Source organism: Erythrolamprus reginae, chromosome 3, assembly GCF_031021105.1.
Source record: "Erythrolamprus reginae isolate rEryReg1 chromosome 3, rEryReg1.hap1, whole genome shotgun sequence".
NCBI lineage: Eukaryota > Metazoa > Chordata > Lepidosauria > Squamata > Dipsadidae > Erythrolamprus > Erythrolamprus reginae.
In genome coordinates, this window is record NC_091952.1 from 1,770,215 (window position 1) to 1,794,732 (window position 24,518).

At 46.6% G+C, this 24,518-nt stretch overlaps 1 protein-coding gene across 1 annotated transcript in view; it reads left to right on the plus strand.

Annotated features, from left to right (window-relative positions):
* CTNNBL1 (catenin beta like 1) overlaps window positions 1–24,518 on the plus strand; it is a 105,790-nt gene that overhangs the window by 56,087 nt on the left and 25,185 nt on the right. Inside the window, exon 11 of the mRNA XM_070744258.1 lies at window positions 4,527–4,708. Within this exon, the coding sequence (XP_070600359.1) occupies window positions 4,527–4,708 (182 nt within the window). The remainder of the gene's footprint in view (window positions 1–4,526; window positions 4,709–24,518) is intronic.

The following is a 24,518-nucleotide window of genomic DNA, read 5'->3' on the forward strand; positions in this document are numbered from 1 at the left end:
TTAAGTGTTCCCTTTATTTTTTTGAGCAGTATAGTTATACACCCAGTACTAATAGAACCGAGCTGGGCCCTCCCCACTCCTGCCCTTCCTCTCGGCTTTCATGAAAAGGGGGGGGGGGGCTCTGGGGGGGAGGGGAAGGGGGTCTGCCCAGAGAAAGCCTCCTTCCTGCCGAGCCAGGCTGGCTGATGCAGCAGCAATAGCAGCAGGGGGCTAAATAAATAGCCCGAAAAGATGGGTTCTTTGGGAGGATGGCGGGAGGCATTGTGCTGGCTTTCCTTTCGGCTAATTAAAGCTTTTCTCTGCAAGAAGGGGGAGTTTGGGGAGGGGGGGCAGAGAAGGGAAGGTGCTTTGTCCTTCTTCTCCTCTGGACTCCTCGGCCCGGCAGAGCTCATTAGCCGGAGGAGTCCTTGAGCCTTCATTCTGGTTTTCCTTCCGTCCACCCCTGCCCCCTTCTCCTCTTCCGCCCAGGTCCCTCTCGCTTCTCCTCCGGGTTACAAAGCCGTGGGCCAGGGGGTTTTCCTCCTCCATCTTATGATTTACAGTCATCCCTCGTTGCTTCGCGGTTCATCTTTCGCAGATTCGCGACTTCACGGGTTTTCCAAGGGGGCTTAAATCCATTAAATCCATTGAAAATTTTAAATCCACTAAAAATGCCTAAAATTCTTCTACAGTGCTAGTGTCCTCTATTAAAGAAACTGGTAGGATATCACGTGTAGTTCCAGCTGAGAAACATTATTCTATGTTTAATGCAAAGGGTGGGTTTTAAAAGTCCAAATATTAAATACATAAAAATATATTTCCTCTACTTCACGGTCTTGGAACGCATCCCCCGCAAAAGGAAGGAAGGAAGGAAGGAAGGAAGGAAGAATAGCAATACAGTAGTACTTAGAATTACATACTGCTTCCTAGTGTTTTTACCACCCCCTGTAAGCGGTTTATAGAATCAGCCTCTTGCCCCCAACAATCTGGGTCCACACTTGACCCACCTGGGACTGACGGAAGGCTGAGTCAACCTTGAGCTGATGGTGAGATTTGAACTGCTGAATTACGGCTAGCAGTCTGCGCTCGGTTCAACCCTAAGCTACCAATACCCTCCTCTTCTTCTTCTTCCCTTCCCCTCCTCCTCCTCCTCCTCCTTTGTTTCTCCTGCTATTTTCCTCTGCAAAGAGAGGAGGGATAAACCGTTTCCCTGCAAGAAGAAAGGACCAGCTGAGTTTTTTAAAATTCCGGCCATGTTTCCCAGCCAACAGGCGAGGGAGGGGGAGCAGCCTGGGGGGGGGGGGGGTGTTTCCTGCTGCGAAGCCATTAGCCAGGCTTTCTTTGACCTGTGCAGAGGCCTTTGCCGGCAGCCAGGCACCAGCTGAGAGGCCGCCGGATGGGCCAGCCACACAGCACAAAAGACAAATGGATTTATGCGCAGGGCAGGCGGCCCCTTGCCAGCAGCCGAGCAGGAGGAGAAACAGCCTCTGCCAAAGCTTGCACAAAAAAAGGACACAACAGCATCACTGGACTCAGAAGGGTCCTCAGAGGTCCTGTAGTCCAGCCCGCTGCTTAAACCAGGAAACCTCAGGCAGGATTTACAACTGGCGGCAGCTCATTTAGTGACTGTTCTGTCTCCGTTCCGACTTAATTATAGTTCACAAAATTATATACCACAATGTCCTACCTGTTAACGACTACTTCACCTTCAACCACAACAACACACGAGCACGAAATCGATTTAAACTAAATGTCAACCGCTCCAAACGTTATTTATTTTATTTATTCATTTGTCCAATACACAAATAGGAAGAAAAATAGACATGTAGTAATTTATATAAGGGTAAAGTGAACTTAGAGGGGAGGATATATGAAAGGAAGAGAATATATATGATAAGTGAGAGAAAGGAAAGACAATTGGACAGGGGACGAAAGGCACACTAGTGCACTTATGTACACCCTGCAAAAATAAGACTTCAGCAACAGAATAATCAACACCTGGAATGCCCTACCTGACTCTGTGGTTTCTACTCCTAACCCCAAAACCTTTAACCTTAGACTATCTACAATTGACCTCTCCCACTTTCTAAGAGGTCTGTGAGGGGCGTGCATAAGCGCACCACTGTGCCTACCGTCCCTGTCCTATTGTCTTCTTTTGTTACTTTTGATCATTACTTATCTAATGTTTAATTTGTACAAATTACCACCCTATAATTGTTTGACAAAATAAATAAATAAAATAAATAAATAAACAGGGATGATTTTTATCCCAGAGCTATACTCGCACTTAACAACAAACTAAAGGGTCACCACCGGTGAACTGTTGGACAATATTACTCGGTTTGTCATGTAGATGGTTGAGTGGCTCAGGATGGGGAATTTGTAGTGGTGGGACATTTTTTTCTATTTTTTATTCTATTTTTAAATTTACCTATTCTGATTTTATGTATGGTGGGACTGGTCTTTGGGTGTCACACGACTTTCGTTGCCAATGATAATTCCTTGTTTTGACAATGACAATAAATTTATTATTATTATTATTATAAAGCTTGTGGGAATACTGGGAGCTCCAAATCCACATGGTCTTAAAGGGGGCCGTCGTGGCCCATCCCTTTTCTTAAGTGATTAAGATGAACTGCCTTCCTTCCGGTAGAACAAATATTTCAAATAAAACAAAACCAACCTTGGACAGATCGGTCAAACCTCTATCGATCGGTAAAAGCCGGAGAAGTTAAAACCGCCATGAATATTCCAGGCACCATCTCCCTGCAGCCGCCCGGAGCTCTGATCAATATGCAGTGGCTCCCTCCGAGGAAAAGGGACTTTAATTGCAAGGCCTGGAGTGGGGGGTGGGGGCTCCATCAATGGGGATTTTCAAGAAAAGATTGGAGGCCCTTTACCCAGTCAGTAGCGAGTGGACTACAAGACCCCCAGGGTCCCTTCCAGCCCGACCGTCCTGTGTTTTTGGTTTAATTTAATTTATTAGACTTCTTTGCAGCCCAATCCCATGGGACTGAGTCTAAGTTCCCAAGGTAGAACGGCCCCCACCCTCCTTGTCTTTGGCAAATTACTCAAGACCCACCTTTGTCGCCAGGCATGGGGGAGTTAGGATATTGTATGTTTATTAGATTTGTATGCTGCCCCTCTCCGTAGACTCGGGGTGGCTCACAACACAATAAAAAACAGTTTATAACAAATCTAATAAATTTACAATTTAAAATATTTAAAAAACCCCATTATTAAACAGAGATACACACAAGCATACCATACATAAATTGTATAGGCCCAGGGGAGATATTTCAGTTCCCCATATTCCTTCCCCATGGCCATTACAAGTTATGCATGGTGTGTTTGTGGGTATGTTTGGTTTTTTATAATAAGGGTTTTTAGTTGTTTTATTAAATTGGATGGTTACATGTTGTTTTTTATCATTGTTGTTAGCTGCCCCGAGTCTGCGGAGAGGGGCGGCATACAAATCCAATAAATGAATAAAATAAAATAAAACACCAACTTAGTTTAGCCCGTTAGCTCTTTTTGGTTTTCGAGGTGGAGCAAGAGGCAGGTTTGGAAACAGAAGAAGAAAAGAACAGGGCTTGAAGGGGCCTCGCAGGTCTTCTAGTGTTCGGGAACTTCAACTTGCCCCAAATTCCTTCCAAGAAATGCCCACATCTCGTCATCACTCTGCGGACTGCATTGGCTACCAGTCTGTTTCCGGACACAATTTAAAGTGTTGTTTATGACCTATAAAGCCCTACATGGCATAGGGCCGGACTATCTCTGAGACCGCCTTCTGCCACGCGAATCCCAGCGATCGGTGAGGTCCCTCAGGGTTGGCCTCCTTAGGGTCCTGTCGACAAAGCAATGTCGTCTGGTGGGACCCAGGGGAAGAAGCTTCTCTGTGGGGGGGCCAGCCCTCTGGAATCAGCTCCCCCCAGAGATTAGGAATTAGCCCACCCCTTAGCTATTGAGGTTTATGCATGGTTTGTTTGGCTTGTATGATTGCTTTTTTATAAGGGTTTAAAAACTGTTTTTAAATATTGGATTTATATTCATTGTATTGTTTTTCTTGTTGTGAGCTGCTCCAAGTCCTCGGAGAGGGGCGGCATACAAATCTAATTAATAATAATAATAATAATAATAATAATAATAATAATAATAATAATAATAACAACAACAACAATAATAGTAATAATAATAGTAATAATAATATCTGTCTATTCATTTATTTATTTGAGTTGGAAATCCTCCTCCACCTCCTCCTCTTCCTCCTCCCCTCTTGTAGCACTGATGGTGTTATCTAGTTGGGTCGTGCAATGCCTACAGGAAAACAACCAAGTTCTTCTTTCTTTTCTCTTTCTGTTGTATTGTGTATATTGTAAATAATGTATATATTGATTTTTTTTTAAAAAAGGAAACAACCAAGCTCAGCATGAAGGACCTCACAGTCTTCCTCCTCCTCCCCGTTCCCCCCTCCCCTCCATCCTCCTCCTCCTCTTCCAAGGAAGCCCAGGCTCACGGTCCCAACTCTCTCCCCCCCCCTCCCGCAGAGAGAAGAAGATCTCCCGGAGCAGCGCCCTGAAGGTCTTGGACCACGCCATGATCGGGCCGGAGGGGGCCGACAACTGCCACAAGTTTGTGGACATTCTGGGCCTGCGCACCATCTTCCCCCTCTTCATGAAGTCCCCCAAGAAGATCAAGAAGGTGGGGGCCTCCGAAAAGGAGCATGAAGGTAGGGCCCCCTCCCCCGCTCGCCCCTCCCTGCAGCTCTTCCCTGGACACCGGCCCTTAGGTCAGCGCTGCTCCACTATTTTCTGTTGCTTCTGTTAGAACAGAACATAGAAAATAAGAATAGAATAGAATGTAGAGTAGAATAGAATAGAATATAGAGAAGAATAGAATAGAATATAGAGTAGAATAGAACAGAATAGAATAGAATTCTTTCTTGGCCAGGTGTGATTGGAAACACAAGGAATTTGTCTTTGGTGCAGATGCTCTCAGTGGACATAAAAGAAAAAGAGACGTTTGTCAAGAATCAGGAGCTACAACACTTAATGATCATCGTAGGGATCAAATAAGCAAAGAGGAAACAATCAATATTAATAAAAATCTTAGGATACAAGCAACAAGTGACAGTCATACAGTCATAAGTGGGAGGAGATGGGTGATAGGAACGATGAGAAAAAACTAGGAGTAATAGTAATACAGACTTACTAAATAGTTTGACAGTGTTGAGGGAATTATTTGTTTAGCAAAGTGAGGGCATTCGGGGAAAACACTGTTCTTGTTTCTAGTTGTCTTGGTGTGCAATGCTCTGTAGCGGCGTTTGGAGGGTGGGAGTTGAAACAGTTTGTGTCCAGGATGCGAGGGGTCAGTGAGTATTTTCCCCACCCTCTTTTTGACTCCTGCAGTCATAAAGGTCCTCAATGGAAGACAGGTGGGCAGCCATTGTTTTTTCTGCCGTTCTGATTCTCCTCTGAAGTCTGTGCTGGTCTTGTTGGGTTCCAGAACCGAACCAGACAGTTACAGAGTTTTGTAAGTTCTGGTAAGTAGTGTGAGATTTCCGGAGCAGAAGCTGTGTAGGATTTCTTGAGGTCTTCTTGGCGATGTTGTTGCAGTGGGCTTTGGCACTTAGGTCTTTAGTTATTAGTATCCTGAGGCCCTTGACCAAAGTGGGGGTTATCTGTGATCATTTGTTGATTCAGTTTGTGTTTGGAGTTCTGATTCTTTTTGCCCATGTGAAGGACAGAGGCTTTGCTGGTTGAGATTTGGAGTTGCCATGTGTTGGAACACTCAGAAAGTGAGTCTAGGTCTTTTTGTAGAGTAGTTGTGTTTTCAGTGGCGTTGAAGAGTTTGGTGCAAAAGAAGCCCTACTCCCTGTGGCAAAAAAATGCCCATTCCCCGGGGTCACTCACTCAGTGCCCCCTCCCCTCCCCAGAGTGGCCCACCCCACTCACTGTTTGAGAAGCGCTGCCTTAAGCGAAGGGCCGGGCTCCTTCCGTCTTCCCTCCCTCCCGCCAGCAAAGGCAGCCAGCAAAGAAAGGCCGGGGAGGCGCCTGGGCTCCTCCTAGTAGTTCCAACTCCCTCCCTGCTCGCTGGGTGGCTAATTAGCTCCGGCATCTGTGCCCGTGCGCCCAGCCCCCTTTGAAGCTTGTCTCTTTGATGCCAGCTCTTTGCAAGAAGAGTAATGAGCCCACTGCAAAATGTCACCTCCAAAAACAGTGTGCAGGGGGGTTTTTTTGGCTCCCGGCACTGAAGTGTGACAGGAACCTCAGGCGGCGCAGACACAAATTGCTGGTGGCGCCTGTTACCTTCGCTCTCCCTTTCCCTTCCGCTGAGTCCCCCGGGGTGGGGGGCTGCATTGGGGGTCCCGTCGGCCTGGCAGCGAGGCTGGTGGGAAAGACAGAATAAGGAGGCCTCCCCAGACGGGGGTTTCCCACAAAGGGCCCACCAGGGGTGTGTGGGTGTGTGACTCATTGCCGTGAGAATGAAATGGGGCGCAAATTATTCACCTAGAAAGTGTGTTGTGGGCTCCCTTTTTAAAAATAATAATAATAATATTGTATTTGGTTTCTGCACTGCTGAAATAAAATAAAGGGAACACTTAAACCACCGAATATAACTCCAAGTACCGTGTTCCCTCGATTTTCGCGGGTTTGAACTTCGCGGAGCGTCTATACCACGGTTTTTCAAAAATATTAATTAAAAAATACTTCGTAGCTTTCCCCCTCTATACCACAGTTTTTCCCACCCGATGATGTCAATATGTCATCGCCAAACTTTCGTCTGCCTTTAAAAAACATTTTTTTAAATAAACTTTAATAAATAAACCTGGTGAGTAATGATCTAAATGGTTGCTAAGGGAATGGGAAATGGTAATTTAGGGGTTTAAAGTGTTAAGGGAAGGCTTGGGATACTGTCCATAGCCAAAAATGGTGTTTTTACTTCCGCATCTCTACTTCGCGGAAACTCAACTTTCGCGGGTGGTCTCGGAACACATCCCCCGCAAAAATCGAGGGAACACTGTAAATCAAACTTCCGTGAAATTAAACTGTCCAGCTTTGGATAGAACCACTGGTGGTGATTATGTGCAGTCTGGAGAATCGGTAGGTGGCACCACTGACCGTCCCCTCCCCTCCTGCTCAGTCCTTCTCTCCCCCTCCTCCTCGGGCTCATCCACACAGAGCAAACATGAGACAGAGGTGGACTTGACCAAACTTTTCTGCCAGTTCTGTGGGTGTGGCTTGGAGGGGTGGTGCCGCCACATCTCGGCCAGGAGTGATGTCAAGTTGGCCATGCCCACCCAGTCACATGACCCAAGCCATGCCCACCAAGCCACACCCACAGGACAATTAGGGCAGGGAATTGAATATCACCCCTAGGTCAGAGTGCAGAACTGCAGGCTACTTCTGCTGACTGCCAGTTGCCTGCAATTTGGCAGTTCAAATCTCACCAGGCTCAAGGTTGATTCAACCTTCCTTCTTTCCTTCCTTTTCCTTCTTCCTTCCTTCCTCTCCTTTCCTTCCTTCCTTCCTTTTCCTTCCTTCCTTTTCCTTCTTCCTTCCTTCTTTCCTTTCTTCCTCTCCTTCCTTTCCTTCCTTCCTTCCTTTTCCTTTCTTCTTTCCTTCCTCCCTCCCTTCCTTCTTTCCTTCCTTTCTTCCTTCCTTCTTTCCTTCCTCCCTCCCTCCCTCCCTCCCTTCCTCCCTCCCTCCCTCCCTCCCTCCCTTCCTTGTGAGTCTTGAAGGCAGAAGAAATATGAATCACCTGTCAGGATTAATAGGAACTGGGCCTTAAGGAAGGCGAGTGTGCAAGCAGTTTGGTAGAGAGTGGAAAGAATTGTGTTGCCCATGACACAGCAATAGGTGGGATTCACTAATGAGGAAAAAAAGGGTGTAGAAAGGATTCTTGGAGGGATGATGAAAGGAGGGAGAAATGCAGATGAGGGAGGAATGAATCCCACGGAATCAGGGGAGCCAGAAAACAGAGACATCGGGTGGACACAGAGGAAAAAAAATAGTGTTGTTGAAACAAAGTCAGGAATAAGATCAAAAGATTCAAACAAAATGCAGAACATTATGATTGGAAATTAAAAAAAAACAATAATACTTTGGAAGTAGGTAAAATGAACTAAACGAGGTGTTTTTGCTTTCCGTTTGGATTTCTTGTTTTTCTTTCTCAGTTGTATTGTGCTAGTCTGGGCTTTTATAATCGTGTTTTTCTGTGTTTCCTAAGCTTCTTGAGTTTGTTTTTCCCTTTAGGACTTTCATCCAAGGAATCTTTCCCAAGTGTTCTTTGAGTTTATTAAAATCAGCTTTTTTAAAAAAAATCTTTAAATTTTTAATTTTTTTAAAAAGACTTTGGTATCGTTGTGTTTGTGTTATGCTTGGTTTGATTGTGTTTGTGTTGCATTGAATTATAGCATGACGTGATTACTCTAGAGATAAGTGGTCAAAGCAATGGGAACTGCACTTTAATGTTTCCAAATGTAAAATAATGCACTTGGGGAAAAGGAATCCTCAATCTGAGTATTGCATTGGCAGTTCTGTGTTAGCAAAAACCTCAGAAGAGAAGGATTTATTGGTAGTGATTTCTCAAAATGGGTGAGCAGTGTGGTCGGGTGGTAGGAAAAGCAAGTAGGATGCTTGGCTGCATAGCTAGAGGTAGAACAAGCAGGAAGAGGGAGATTGTGATCCCACTATATAGAGTGCTGGTGAGACCCCATTTGGAATACTGTAATACTGTGTCCAGTTCTGGAGACCTCACCTACAAAAAGATATTGACAAAATTGAATGGGTCCAAAGATGGGCTACAAGAATGGTGGAAGGTCTTAAGCATAAAACGTATCAGGAAAGACTTCATGAACTCAATCTGTAGAGTCTGGAGGACAGAAGGAAAAGGGGGGACATGATCGAAACATTTAAATATGTGAAACTGTTAAATAAAGTCCAGGAGGGAAGTGTTTTAATAGGAAAGTGAACACAAGAACAAGAGGGCACAATCTGAGGTTAGTTGGGGGAAAGATTAGAAGTAATGTGAGGAAATATTATTTGACTGAAAGAGGAGTAGATGCTTGGAACAAACTTCCAGCAGACATGGTTGGTCAATCCACAGTAACTGAATGTAAACATGCCTGGGATAAACATATATCCATCCTAAGATAAAATACAGGAAATAGTAGAAGGGCAGACGAGATGCACCAGGAGGTCTTTTTCTGCTGTCAATCTTCTATGTTTCTACGTTAAGTCCAGAATGGCTGTCCCTTGAGTTCCCTCCTCTACCTTTTGAAGAAGAAAATTGTCAGCTAGATTGGTTAGGGACCTGTTTGATTTCTCACTTGGTGCAGAATTAGTTTTCCAATTGAAGTCAGGTAATTGAAGTCTCCCCTTATGACTGCAGTGTGTTTGGGAAAAAGGAGATGTATTTTTTCTGCTTGATTGGGTGGCCTATAGCATACTCCTATTGTCATGTCATCCTTTTTTTCTTTGATGTTGATAAAATTGAACTGTTGATGAAGAGATATTGATAAAATTGAATGGGTCCAAAGACGGGCGACAAAAATGGTGGAAGGTCTTAAGCATAAAATTGATCAATATCTGTTTTTGCAGGTGAGGTCTCCAGAACTGAGCACAGTGTTCCAAATGTGACAACCTACGTCTTTGACTTTCGTGCCTAGCTGCTCGTAGTCACTCAGTATTGTTTTCAAGTCCTTTTTTGTGTCGTTTGTTCCTACACGGAGTAATAGAAGCGAGTAGGAGTCTGTGGGTTGTATTATTTTGGCCCCGTCTTGGATTTTAGCTCCAGGGAGATTGACTGCCTGGTCTACAGACGGCGGGTTCTGTTCCCTTGGGGACTGAATCTCCTATCACCGCCACTCGCCTTTTTTCGCCTGGGGATATTTGGGATTTTTTTTTAAGTTTATCACAGTGGTATTTGACAGTGCTGTTTTGTTGAGGGCATTTGATGGTGCTTCTTTTCGATGTGTCTGTATACATATTTTTTCTGTTGGGAGTCCATGGTATTGATTGCTTCATGCCTGTGGGGTTGCGTCTGAGTGGGTTGGAATTCAGAATTGATCCCGTGATCTGTTACCCCTAACCCCCAACACTTCTCCCTTAGACTCCCCACGATTGACCTCTCCAGGTTCCTAAGAGGCCAGTAAGGGGCGTCCATAATTGCCCTGGTGTGCCTTTCGTCCCCTGTCCAATTGTCTTTCCTTTCTTTCACCTATCATATATATTCTCTTCCTTTCATGTATCCTCTCCTCTAAGTTCACTCTCACCCTCTTTTATATTATCACATGTCTATCTTTCTTCCTATGTATTGGTGTATTGGACAAATAAATAAATAAATAAATAAATAAATAAATAAATAAATAAATAAATAAATAAATAAATAAATAAATAAATAAATAAATAAATAAATGCAACTTCAGAAGTAGTGTTCCTGCAGGCAGGCTGCCCCATTTGATGGATGGATTGATTGACTGATCAATTGTATGCCACCTATGTATCCCTATCCAAGGCAGCTCTGGGCTGCTTACAGTAGGATAAAATCAGGAATCAGTATCTAAAGGGAATTCTGCACGATCTGAAGTTTCCGAACACTTTTCAAAGGTCGCCCCATGTAGAGAGCATTGCAGTAGTCGAGCCTCGAGGTGATGAGGGCATGAGTGACTGAGCAGTAAGTCCCGGTCCAAATAGGGCCACAACTGGTGTACCAGGCGAACCTGGGCAAACTCCCCCCTCGCCACAGCTGAAAGATGTTTCTCTAATGTGAGCTGTGGGTCGAGGAGGACCCCCAAGTTGTGGACCCTCTCCGAGGGGGTCAATAATCCCCCCCCAAGGGTAATGGACGGACAGATGGAATTGTCCTTGGGAGGCAAAACCCACAGCCACTCCGTCTTATCAGGGTTGAGTTTGAGTCTGTTGACACCCATCCAGACCCCAACAGCCTCCAGGCACCAGCACATCACTTCCACTGCTTTGTTGACTGGACAAGGGGTGGAGATGTACAACTGGGTATCATCCGCATACTGATGATACCTCACCCCATGTCCTTGGAGGATCTCACCCAACGGTTTCATGTAGATATTAAATAGCAGGGGGGAGAGGATTGACCCCTGAGGCACCCCACAAGGGAGCAACCTAGAGATCGACCTCTGACCCCCCACTAACACCGACTGCGACCGGCCAGAGAGGTAGGAGGAGAACCACTGAAGAACAGTGCCTCCCACTCCCAACCCCTCCAGCCGGTGCAGAAGGACACCATGGTCGATGGTATCGAAAGCCGCTGAGAGGTCAAGAAGCACCAGGACAGAGGATAAACAACCTTCCTTCTCTCCAAACCAGCAGAGCAAAATATCGGCCTGATTCTTTTTAACTCTCTTTCATAATTCAGGCCACATTCGCTCAGATTTCTTTGCACATGCAAATCACCCCATTATATTGGCTTTATTGTGTGCTCTCTCCAAATCCACTTGCTCTGTCTCTCTCTCTCCCACCCTTCTCCGTGACCTGCGGCAGAGCGAACATTTCAACGCCTTGTTCCTGGTCGCTTTTTGTAACCTCTCGGCTGGGAATCTGCTAAATATCTTTTCCCTTGGCAAGTGACACCCCCTGTGTCTGTTGTGTTCACTCTTGCCACCTTTTCATTGAGTCTAGTTCTGGCTGAGTCTGGTTCGGTTCTGCAACCCAACAGGACCAACACAGACTTCAGAGGAGAATCAGAACTGCAGAAAAATCCATGGCTGCCAACCTGCCTTCCCCATTGAGGACCTGTAGACTGCACGAGTCAAAAAGAGGGTGGTGAAAATATTGACTGACCCCTTGCATCCTGGACATAAATCGTTTCAACTCCCACCCTCAAAACATTGCTACAGAGCACAGTGCACAAAGACAACTAGACACAAGAACGCCATCACTCTGCTAAACAAATAATTCCCTCAACACTGTCAGACTTTTTACTAAGTCTGTACTACTATTACGACTAGTTTTCTCATTGTTCCTATCACCCTTTTCCTCCCACTTAGGACTGTATGACTGTCACTTGTTGCTTGTATCCTTATGATTTTTATTAATATTGTTTCCAGATTGCTTATTTGACCCCTATGACAATCATTAAGTGTTGGACCTCATGATTCTTGAAGAACCTTTCTTATATGTATACTTAGAGCAGTGTTTCCCAACCTTGGCCACTTGAAGATATCTGGACTTCAACTCCCAGAATTCCCCAGCCAGCAAAAATAGACAATGTCACTTGGTGTGGCCTAGAGGAAGAGCCTTCTCTGTGGGGGCCCTGGCTGCCTGGATTCAGCTCCCCTCCGTACTGCCCCTACCCTCCAGACTAAAACTCTTCTATGCCGCCAGGCTTAGGGCAATTAAATCATGGGCCCCATGGCCGATGAATGTTACATTTGGTTGTTGTTGGAGTAGGTATGATGGCTTTTTAAATATACAGTGGCACCTCTACCTATGAATTAATTCGTTCCGTGACCAGGTTCTTAAGCAGAAACGTTTGTAAGAAAAAGCAATTTTTCCCCATAGGAATCAATGTAAAAGCAAATTATGCGTGTGACTGGGGAAACAACAGGGAGGGTGGAAGCCCTGTTTCCTCCCAGGAGATTCCTAGAGAGGCCCCACGGAGGCTTCTCCCCACCTTTTCTGCCCCTGTTTCCTCCAAGGAGATTCCTAAAGAGGCCCCACGGAGGCTTCTCTGCCTTTTCCGGTTACAGTTTCGTAGGCTGGGGTTTGTAAGTGGAAAATGGTTCTTGAGAAGAGGCAAAAGAATCTTGAACACCCGCTTCTTATCTAGAAAAGTTCGTAAGTAGAGGCCTTCTTAGGTAGAGGCCCCACTGCAATGGGGATTTTAGATTACATTAGAAAGTGGGTCTTATATTAATTGGATTTAGGATTTGTATTCTGTCGTTCTTTTTATATGTTGTGAGCTGCCCCGAGTCCCCGGAGAGGGATGGTATATAAATCCAATAAATACATAATAATAACACACATACACACCGTCCCTTTGTCTAAGAATCCCACCTCCATCACTTGCCGGGCTTCCGTCGTCCTCTCCCTTGCGCAGGACTTTTCCCTTCTCAGCTTGGAGCTTCGGAAAGCTTTTCAGCTTCCAAAAAATAAATAATATAAATAAATGAAACGAAACCTTAAAATTCTGCAAGAGGACGTAACGTCAGTAATAAAAGAAAGGCCAGGCTCATCCGGACTCTCGTGGGCTCCTTTCCCAGGACGCCACGTTGCTCTGCTTTAAAATCAGGCCACGGATAAGGAACAGAAACCTGAATCCCTAAGATTGAAAAAGGCAGATTTCTTTCTTTCTTTCTTTCTTTTTCCTGGGCCTTTTTCTCCTTCCCAATGAGCTCTGCCTTGTTTCCCACGACCAAGCAGGGCAGCCCAGAGAGAAGGTCTCATTTCACACACACACCCCACACCTTTTAATTGCTCCTTTTTATTTATTTATCTTTTAAATTTATTGAAACTTTTATTGTTAAAAAAAATAACTTTCATAAACTTCTCAAAACCCACCTCTGCCGTCAGGCATGGGGGAATTGAAATATCTTCCCCAGGCCCATATAATTTATGTATGGTGTTTGTTGTGTGCATGTTTTTTAAATTATGGGTTTTTAATTTTGTATTATTAGATTTGTATTGTACATTGTTTCTATCACTGCTGTGAGCCGCCCCGAGTCTACGGAGAGGGGTGGCATATAAATTAAATGAATGAATGAATGAAAGAATGAATGAATGAATGAATGAATGCCCTCATCACCTCAAGGCTCGACTACTGTAATGCTCTCTCCATGGGGCGACCTTTGAAGAGTGTTCGGAAACTTCAGATCGTGCAGAATGCAGCTGCGAGAGCAGTCATGGGCTTCCCAAGGTATGCCCATGTTACACCAACACTCCGCAGTCTGCATTGGTTGCCGATCAGTTTCCGGTCACAATTCAAAGTGTTGGTTATGACCTATAAAGCCCTTCATGGCACCGGACCAGATTATCTCAGGAACCGCCTTCTGCCGCACGAATCCCAGCAGCCAATTAGGTCCCACAGAGTGGGTCTTCTCCGGGTCCTGTCAACTAAAGAATGTCGTTTGGCGGGACCCAGGGGAAGAGCCTTCTCTGTGGCGGCCCCGGCCCTCTGGAACCAACTCCCCCCAGAGATTAGAATAGCCCCCACCCTTCCTGCCTTTCACAAGCTTCTTAAAACCCACCTCTGTCGTCAGGCATGGGGGAACTGAGATATTCTTTCCCCCTCGGCTTCCACAATTTATGTGTGGTACGTTCGTATGTATGATTGGTTTTAAAATAAGGGTTTTTAGCTGCTTTAGTATTGGATTGTTGCATGTTGTTTTTACCACTGTTGTTAGCCGCCCCGAGTCCAATGAAATGAAATGAAATGAAATGAAATGAATAAATGAATGAATGAATAAATAAATAAATAAATAAATAAATAAATAAATATAAAATTGTTGTTACAGATCACATACAGTTTCATTCCACATATTAAGATTGCAAATCACATCTCTATAACTTAAACAAACTATATACATTTCCATAAGTTAATAAGACCTATGATGTTAGCATATTTAACTTTCTTGAGTTAGCCTTATACATTTGTACACTTATACTTTATACTGATATATTCCATTTTTATTGCGGATCCATTTGTGCCATTTCCCCCCATATCTCTTCGGTTTCTGACTCCTTCCATTGCGTTTGTCACTTCATCCATCTCAGGGCATTTATACACTTTCTCAATCATTAGATTTTCAGACGGATCCTTTTTAATTAGAGCAATTCTCCAGGTGAAGCCTTTCTCCTCCCTCCGAGTAGCCCCTCGCGGCCCTCCCCCCTCCCCCTCCCTGTCCAGCTGCCCAGAGATATCTTGTCATCTCCCGCCATATGGCCTGGCCTGATTGATGGCTCCGCTTTGGGGCCTTTGGGGGGGGGGGCTCTCTGCCGTTTCAGCCACTTTCTTTCGCTTACATAAGACCCTAAGAAGAGCCCTGCGGAATGGGGCCAGAGCCCCTGGAGTCCAGCCTTCTATGCCCCACAATGGCCCCCCAATTGTCCATGGGGATCTTGAGCAGAAAGAGAAGGCAGGACCCCCCCCCTTCCCTCGACCCCCCCCCCAACCAATGGGACCCAAGGGAACCCTGCCTGTCTCCACCAACATAACATCTCTTTCAATCACCACCTATGATACTCTTGGCATCCATGAATTTGCCTTAAAGCTCCCTTCCTCCCTTCCTTCCTTCCTTCCTTCCTTTCATTCTCCCTCCCTCCCTCCCCCCTTCTTCTTTCTTCCTCCATCCCTCTTTTCATTCTCTTCCCTCCTTTCATCCTTCGCCCTTCCCTCCTTTCCATTTTTCCTTTCTCCTTCTCTCCTTCATTCCATCCTTTCTCTCTCGCTTCCTTTCTCCCTTACTCCTTCCTTCTTCTTTCTTTTCATCCTCCCTCCTCTCCACTTTTCCTTTCTCCCTCTCTCCTTCATTCCATCCTTTCTCCCTCCCCACCCCCTTTTCCTTCCTTCCTTCCTTCCTTCCTTCCACCCCTCCAGCCATCTATCCATTCAACAGGAAAGGAGAGATAAAACAGCCCCACATAAAAGCCACCCAGAGGGCAGCCTCTCCCCACAACCCAGCCAGCTGGAGGCTTGCAAGAGGTCCCAAGATTTGGGACCCTGGATCGGCCCCTCCCCTTAGGACCCTGGAAGGATGCCCCCCCCCCCATGGCCTCCAAGACTGCCCCCCCCTCCTGCAATTCCCACTCTGTAACACTTTTAATGAGTCTTTGATTTCAGATTATCTCCTTTGTTTTTCTAAAATAAACCTTGTTAAGGAACTGGGTCATAGGCAGGATATTACTAAGCAAAGTTAACTAAGCGTTTTCAGTAAGATTAAAAAAAAATATGGAAGTGCTAATAACCTTTTAATGTACATAACTGCTTCCAGACATCTCTGGGTCCTTGGTGTTATGGACTGTGAAAGCAGAACACATAAAAACGGGAAGACATAAAATAAGGGCTGCTAATTCCCCCATTATGATGGCTTGGCTATCGGAGCAACCCAACATCACGGGCCGCCCAGCCTCCACACACGCCAGGGAGAGACCGGCGGCTTTGGAGGCTCAGAAATCAATGATTTTTGAGAGAGAGAGAGAAAGAAGGAAGGAAGGATTGGTGGGTATTGGTGGATTGGTGGGTATTGGATTTGTTATTATGTATTGTTTTTACCTTGTTGTGAGCCGCCCCGAGTTTGCGGAGAGGGCAGCATATAAATCCAATAAATCAAATCAAGGAAGGAAGAAGGAAGGAAGGAAGGAAGGAAGGAAGAAAGAATGAATGAAAGGAGAGGGGTGGCATACAAATCTAATAAATTGAATTGAAATTGAATTGAATTATTGGATAGATAGATAGATGGATGATGGATGGACAGACAGACAGACAGACAGATAGATAGATGACCATTATTGGATGGATGGATGGATGGAGGAGGAAGGAAGGAAGTGTTTGTTATGACCTATAAAGCCCTTCATGGCACCGGACCAGATTACCTCAGGGACCGCCTTCTGCTGCACGAATCCCAGCGACCAGTTAGGTCCCACAGAGTAGATCTTCTCCAGGTCCCGTCGACTAAACAATGTCGTTTGGCGGGGCCCAGGGGAAGAGCCTTCTCTGTGGCGGCCCCAGCCCTCTGGAACCAACTCCCCCCGGAGATTAGAATTGCCCCCACCCTCCTCGCCTTTCGTAAGCTCCTTAAAACCCACCTCTGCCACCAGGCATGGGGGAACTGAGATACTCTTTCCCCCTAGGCCTTTACAATTTATGCGTGGTATGTTTGTTTGTAGATATGATTGGTTTTAAAATAAGGGTTTTTTAGTTGTTGTAGTATTGGATTTACATGCTGCTTTTATTATTGTTGTTAGCCGCCCCGAGTCTACGGAGAGGGGCGGCATACAAATCCAATAAGTAAGTAAGTAAGTAAGTAAGTAAGTAAGTAAGTAAGTAAGTAAGTAAGTAAGTAAGTAAGTAGGGAAGGGAGGAGGGAAGGGAGGGAGGGAAGATTATTATTGGATGCAAGGAAGAATGAATTACTGGATGGGTAGGTGGGTGGGTGGGTGGGTTGATGGTAGGTAGGCCATTATCAAATGGATGGGTGGATGGATGAAAAGCCATTATCAGATGGATGGAAGAGTGGAAGGGAGACCATTATCAAATGAAGGGATGGTAGGTAGACCATTATCGGATGGGTCCAGGCATGGAGGCATCCAACATCGATCCTTGGAACTGAAGAAACTGGGGATTTCAAGCAGGACCCTCCCTCTTTGGTTATTAGAATCGTTTTCATTTAAATCTGATGCCTTTCGTTCAGTGCGCACCCGCCGGGGGAAGGAGGTTTGTTTGTTTTATATACCATTAAATAATTTAAACTTTAAGTAGCTATGAATGTGTACAGTTGGATTTCAGCAAATGTTTTTTTTTCTCCCAACTCTCCTGCGATGGAGGAGCAAGCAGGCGGGGAGAGTTAACGAGTCCTAGAAACAGTCAGCTAGGTTCTCCTTCCGTGAAGGACTTCCTGTTACAAACCTCTGCACAATTGCAAGGGACCTTGTAGGTCATCTAGTCCAACCCCCCACCCACTCAAGCAGGAGACCCTGCAGCATTCCTGACCGAGGGCAGTCCAGGCTCTTCTTGAAAACCTCCAGGGATGAAGCTCCCACAACCTCTGAAGGCAACATCTGTTCCATCGGTTGATTGCTCTCACTATCAGAAAGTTCCTCCTTATTTCTAGGTTGAATCTCTCCTTCATCGGTCTCCATCCCTTGTTCCTTGCCTGGGTGCTTTGGAGAGTAGCCTAACTCCTAAATCTTCTTGTTGGCAGCCCCTGAGATATTGGAAGGCTGCTATCCTGTCTCCCTTGGTTCTTCTTTTCATTAAACTAAACATAAACCCAGTTCCTGCAACCGTTCTTCCTATGTTTTATTTATTTATTTATTATTTATTATTACTTAGATTTGTATGCCGCCCCTCTCCGAAGACTCGGGGCGGCTTTAGCCTCCAGTCTCCTAATCCTCTTGGTTGCTCTTCTCTGCACTTTTTCCAGAGTCTCAACATCCTTTTTTAATAGTGTGGTGGCCAAAACTGGGTGGAGTATTCTAGGTGTGGTCTTTATAAGGCTTTATGGAGTGGTATTAGTACCTCCCTTGACCTTGATTGTAGAGAGAGAAGGGTGTGTGAGAGGGAGAGAGGATGGATGGATGACAGATATATATGGGCAAGATCATCCAAGGACATGGGGTGAGGTATCATCAGTTTGCTGATGATACCCAGCTGTACATCTCCACCCCAAGTCCAGTCAGCGAAGCAGTGGAAGTGATGTGCTGGTGCCTGGAGGCTGTTGGGGTCTGGATGGGTGTCAACAGACTCAAACTCAATCCAGACAAGACGGAGTGGCTGTGGGTTTTGCCTCCCAGGGACAATTCCATCTGTCCATCCATTACCCTGGGGGGGGGGGGGGATTATTGACCCCCTCGGAGAGGGTCCGCAACTTGGCCGTCCTCCTCAATCCACAGCTGACATTGGAACATCATCTTTCAGCTGTGGTGGGGAGGGCATTCGAACAGGTTCGCCTGGTGCACCAGTTGCGGCCCTATTTGGACCAGGAGTCATTGCTCACAGTCACTCACATCCTCATCACCTGGAGGCTCGACTATTGCAACGCTCTCTACATGGGGCGACCTTTGAAGAGTGTTCAGAAACTTCAGATCGTGCAGAATTCCCTTTAGATATTGGTTTTGTGTTCCTAGTTTTATCCTACTGTAAGCAGCCGAGAGTTGCCTTGGATAGGGATACATAGGTGGCAATCGCCCCCCCTTCCTGGGTTGGGGAAGAGCCCCCTCTAAGCCAATTGGGTACAGGCAGTTGTGCTGGGTGGATCAATATTTGCCAGGCAGGGAGGCCACAAGCGATGAAGTGGGCTTAGATCTCCCCTCCTCGTCTCCACCAGCTGTTTAAACACCGCCGCGCACTTTGTACATGCGCTTTCCAACCGACGCCTGTTTGCGCAGAGCAGAAACTCTCTCTCCTAATGTCGGTCCATTGTGACAGTTGCAATAAGCTGGCACTATTTCAGAGCAGTTCTCCTCCTCCTTTGCATGTATGGTGATCATTTGGGGGAGGGTCCTGACTTGCTTTGCTCTGCAGCCCCCGTCAACCACCAGTCAGCTCCCGGGAAGGGGGTTTTTTGTGTTTGTTTTATTTATTGATGTATTCATCATCAAATTTATGTACTGCCCATCTCGCTCCTTGTGGAGATTCCAGGCGGGCAGTTTTCAGTGCCGCTGGCATTGAATGTGGAATGTTGGGTTGAGTGTGTGTGTTTTAATTGGGATTATTAGTTGACCACTTTTATTGTTTAGAATCTGTTTTTACCATTTTAGAATTATTTTCACATGTTGGAAGCCACCCAGAGTCCTTGGGGAGTTGGGCAGCATATAAATATGCTAGAGGGGTGGGTGGGTGGGTGGGTGGTGGTAGCTGGTAGGTGGGTGGGTGGCTGGATGGTTGTAGATAGGCAGTTAGGTAGACAGACAGGCAGATGATAGATACCGTAGTAAGTGAATCTGCCTGAGTCCCATGGGATGGGGTGGCATATAAGTCAAATCAATTAAGTTAAATTAAATTAAATTCCCCCTCGACTTTGCTCATAAGAAAGGTCGTAAAAGGGGAATCGCGTGACCCCGGCACACAGGAACGGTCATATGTACGAGTCAGTTTGCCATCACGTGGCCTGGCAGATAAGACACAGGGATCCTGTTATTCACGGTTACGCCCTTCTGTCATAAGTGGTCGTAAGTCACTATTTTCATCGCTGATGTAACTTTGAATGGTCACTAAATGAACCGTTGTAAATCGAGGACTACCTGGATTTCCAAGAACGGCTGTCGTTCAAACCAGGGGAAGCAAATGAAGACAGACAGCTGCCCTGCTGGTGGGAGTTGGCCAGAGATTTGTCTTGTGTCACCTGGAGCAGCTTTTGCACCCAGGACTCTCCGCCACCCCACCCCCCCAGCCTCGTTTTCTCCCTTTGGCTCGACGAGGGAGGTTTGGTGTTGACGAAAAGTTTCTTTTATTATTTAACTTTTTTAAAAAAATTATTAAAATCTTTGCATTATTATTATTATTATTATTATTATTATTATTATTATTGTTGTTGTTGTCAGTACAACACAGCAAACGAGATCACTATGCTGGATTTCGTATTTCATCACCAGTCGGACGCTTCCCAAGCACCTAGGACTGCGTGATGTAGCGGCGAATTATGTTTGCCGATCCCAGTAAAGGGGCCTTTTGTAATTGACAGGTGGAGATTTTGTCAATTCCGATGGTTTTCAAATGTCCGCTGAGATCCTTTGGCCCTGCGCCCAGCGTGCCAAGTACCACTGGGGCCACTTTCACGGGCTTATGCCAGAGTCGTTGCAGCTCGATTTTCAGATCTTCGTATTTCACTAATTTCTCTAGCTGCTTCTCCTCAATTCTGCTGTCTCCTGGGATTGTGATGTCAATGATCCATACTTTCTTTTTCTCCACGATCACAATGTCTGGTGTGTTATGCTTCAGAATTTGTTCAGTCTGAAGTCGGAAGTCCCACAGTAGTTTTGCCTGCTCTTTTTCAACCACTTTTTCGGGGTTATGATCCCACCAGTTCTTTGCCACTGGTAAATGGTAGTTCTGGCACAAGTTCCAGTGGATCATCTGTGCCACAGCATCATGTCTATGCTTGTAGTCAGTCTGTGCGATCTTTTTGCAGCAGCTGAGCATGTGGTCAATTGTTTCATCTGTTGCTTTACAGAGTCTATTATTATTGTTGTTGTTGTCGTTGTCGTCATCACCACCATCATCATCATCATCATCAACAACAACTACTTGGTTACTAAAGTCGTATTTCCTACAGTTGAGTTTAGAGCGGTTTATTTTGAGTTTGCATCTGTTGTGTGCTCGTGTGTTGTTATGGTTGAAGCTGAAGTAATGGCTGATAGGAAGGACATTGCAGCAGAGGGTTCTATGGGCTATGCTTAGGCCGTGTTGAAGGCGACGTAGATGCCTTGGGATTAGCATCGTAGGGTCCTATTCCGCTTATAGCTTTTGGAGCCCTGCAGGAGATGCTGAGGGCCAGCCCTGCCTAGTTCATCCTCCCCCCTCCCATAGGTGGGGAGGGGGGAATGATCCTCTGTGGGGTTCTCTAGGAATGCCCCCCCCCCCGGCTTTCCACCCCAGGAACCGGGCGTATGAGGGCTTAGATTCCCCGCCAGGGTCCCTCCACAAAACCAGATTTGCCTGCTTATTCCTCTAAACCGGCCCTGACTTCTCCCTCTCAAAGCCCTATCGGTGATTCCTATCTGTAATCCTGCCGCCTGCTCCCATAAATGTCGGCTTATTAAGCCTACTTAGCAAATCTGCTTAGGAATTACATCCTTAATGCATGTCAGTGGTGCTCCCTGCGTCTGAGGGGGGGGGGGGCTGAGGCCACGAGAGACGAGGAGGAGGAGGAGGAGGAGGGGAAGCAGGCACCCAGGGCCCTCTGGGAGGGTGGGGAGATCCCCTCACCTGTAATGGGGGGGAGGGAATGACCACAGGTGGGCAGGAAAGCGGAGTAAGAGACCTCCACCATCCGCCCGGCTTCCCCTTTGAGGTTCTCTGGGGGATTCTGGCATTCCCTCCCTCCTTTTCGTTCTTCCTCCCTCCCTCCATCCCTCTTTTCCATTCTTCCTTCTCTCTCTCCCTCCCTTTCTTCATTCCATTCTTCCTCTCCCTTTCTTCCTTTCTCTTCCTCCCCCTTTCTTCCTTCTTCTTCCTCCCTCCCTCCTTCCCATTCTTCCTCCCTTCCTTTCTCCTTTTTTCCTTCCATCCTTCCTCCTCCCTCCCTCCTCCCACCCTCCTTCCTTCCTTCCTTTTCATTTCTCTTCCTTCCTTTCTCCCACCCTCCCTACCTTCCTTATGTTCCTTCTTTCCTCTCTTCCTACCTAACCCGCCCCCCTGCATCACATGGCCCAGTGAGGCTTTGCTTCTGCCCAGGGAGCGGAATCTCACGAGGGGACACACACACACTCCCCAGATTCTGGTGTGGAAGCAAAACATCGCCGAAATCTTGTGCACCCTCACATCCTCTCGCAAGGTTGTGTTTCCTGCGCATATGCTCAAGCCAAATCTTGCTCGAGCGCACCCACCTGCTGGTCTCCTGGAGCTACATGTGCAGCTCCGTTTTGGCCACCAGGACGCCATCCCCCTCCCCCCCCCCATCCAGGTATGAACCCCTACATGGCATCGGGCCAGACTACCTGCGGGACCGCCTCCTGCCGCATGGGTCCCAGCGGCCAGGGTTAGGCCCCACAGTGTTGGCCTTCTCCAGGTCCTGCCAACTAGACAATGTCGTCTGGTGGGACCCAGGGGAAGAGCCTTCTCTGTGGTGGCTCCGGCCCTCTGGAATCAGCTCCACCCCCTGAGAGATCCGCACTGCCCCCACCCTCCTCGCCTTCTACAAGGGTCTGAAGACTCACCAGGCTTGGGCTCATTAGATCTCAGGCCCCCAGGCTGATGAATGTTATGTATGGCTGAGGTCTGAATGTGTACGATTGGTTTTTTAAATATTCGAGATTTTAGCTTAGTTATTTAGTTAATTAATTGGATTTGCCATTGTATTTTATTGTTTTTTATTACATGTTGCAAGACACCCCAAGTCTTCAGAGGGGGGCCAACATAGAAATCCAATTAATAAATGAGTAGAATAGAATAGAACAGAACGGACCAGAATAGAATTCTTTCTTGGCCAAGTGGGATTGGACACACAAGGAATTTGTCTTTGGTGCAGATGCTGTCAGTGGACATAAAAGAAGAAGAGACATTTGTCCAGAATCATGAGATACAAAAGGATTGTCATAGAGTACAAATAAGCAATCAGGAAACAATATTAATAAAAATGTGAAGGATACAAGCAACAAGTGACAGTCACACAGTCCTAAGTGGGACGAAAAGGGTGATAGGAATGATGAGAAAAACTAGTAGTAATAGCAGTGCAGACTTAGTAAATAGTCTGACAGTGTTGAGGGAATTATTTGTTTAGCAGAGTGATGGTGTTTGGGGAAAAAACTGTCCTTGTGTCTAGTTGTCTTGGTGTGCAGGGCTCTGTAGTGACGTTTTGAGGGTGGGAGTTGAAACAGTTTATGTCCAGAATGCGAGGGGTCAGTCAATACTATATCTTCACGGCCCTCTTTTTGACTTGTGCATTATGAAGGTCCTCCAGGGGAGGCAGGTGGGCAGCCGTGGTTTTTCCTGCAGTTCTGATTCTCCTCTGAAGTCTGTGTGGGTCCTGTTGGGTTGCAGCACCAAACCAGACAGTGATGGAGGTGGAGATGACAGACTCAAGGATTCCTCTGCAGAACTGGATCAGAATTGTGTAATAATCCCAATAGGGCTCCCACCCCTCCCTTCAGTGGGGGGTCCGTGCCAGGAAGGAGCAGGCCAGGCCAGGGAGGGGGCCCTTGCCCAATCCAGAGGAGCCCTGGAAGAGGAGCCCCCTCCCTGCCTCCGCTGGCTTCCCAGCCTGGCTGGCAGTGATGGATGGGCTCGTTCTGTGACAGGCCTTGTCAGCCCCCCTCGGCTGCCTCCCCCCCCCCCCCCCGCCTGTGCAAAATCCCTGACACTTCAGCCTTGGAGATTTGCCTTCCAAGCGGAATGAATCAAGGTGTCAGGCGGCTTGAATCAAGCGAAATTGTTAATTGCTCCCCTTCTCCGCCGCTTGAGTGATGGGGAGGCGAGGGTTCGTGGGGGAGCCCAGAGGGAAGGCAGCCAGCTCGGGCAGGCAGGAGACACACCGCAAGAGTCGGGAGGGAGCTCCGGAGGGCCTCTAGTCCAACCCTCTGCTTGGGCAGCAGACCCTAGACTTGTGAGGGCAAACCTATGGCATGGTGGCCACAGGTGGAACACAGAGCCATATCTGCTGGCACAGGAGCCGTTGCTCCAACGTGCGTGTGTGTGCCGGCCAGCTGATTTTTGGCTCCCACGGAGGCTCTGGGAGGGCGTTTTGGGCCTCCAGAGAACCTGTGGGGGGCAGGGGAAGCTGTTTTGGCACTCCCCGGGCATTGAATTATGGGTGTGGGCACTCACACATTTGTGGTAGCATGCGCACATGCTCCCTCGGCACCTGAGGAGAAAAATGATATAAGTCTATATGCTATTGCTATTCCTTACTTCTTTTTTTCCTTCCTTTCTTCTTTGCTTCCTTCCTACCTTCCTTTCTTCCCTCTTTTCTTCCTTCCTTCCATCCTTCTTTCTTTCTTTCTTTCCTTCCTTCCTTCCTTTTTTCCTTCCTTCTTTCTTTCCTTCCTTCTTTCTTTCTTTTTTTCCTTCCTTCTTTCTTTCTTTCCTTCCTTCCTTCTTTTCTTCCTTCCTTCCTTTCTTCTTTCCTTCCTTCTTTCTTTCCTTCCTTCTTTTCTTCCTTCCTTCCTTTCTTCTTTCCTTCCTTCTTT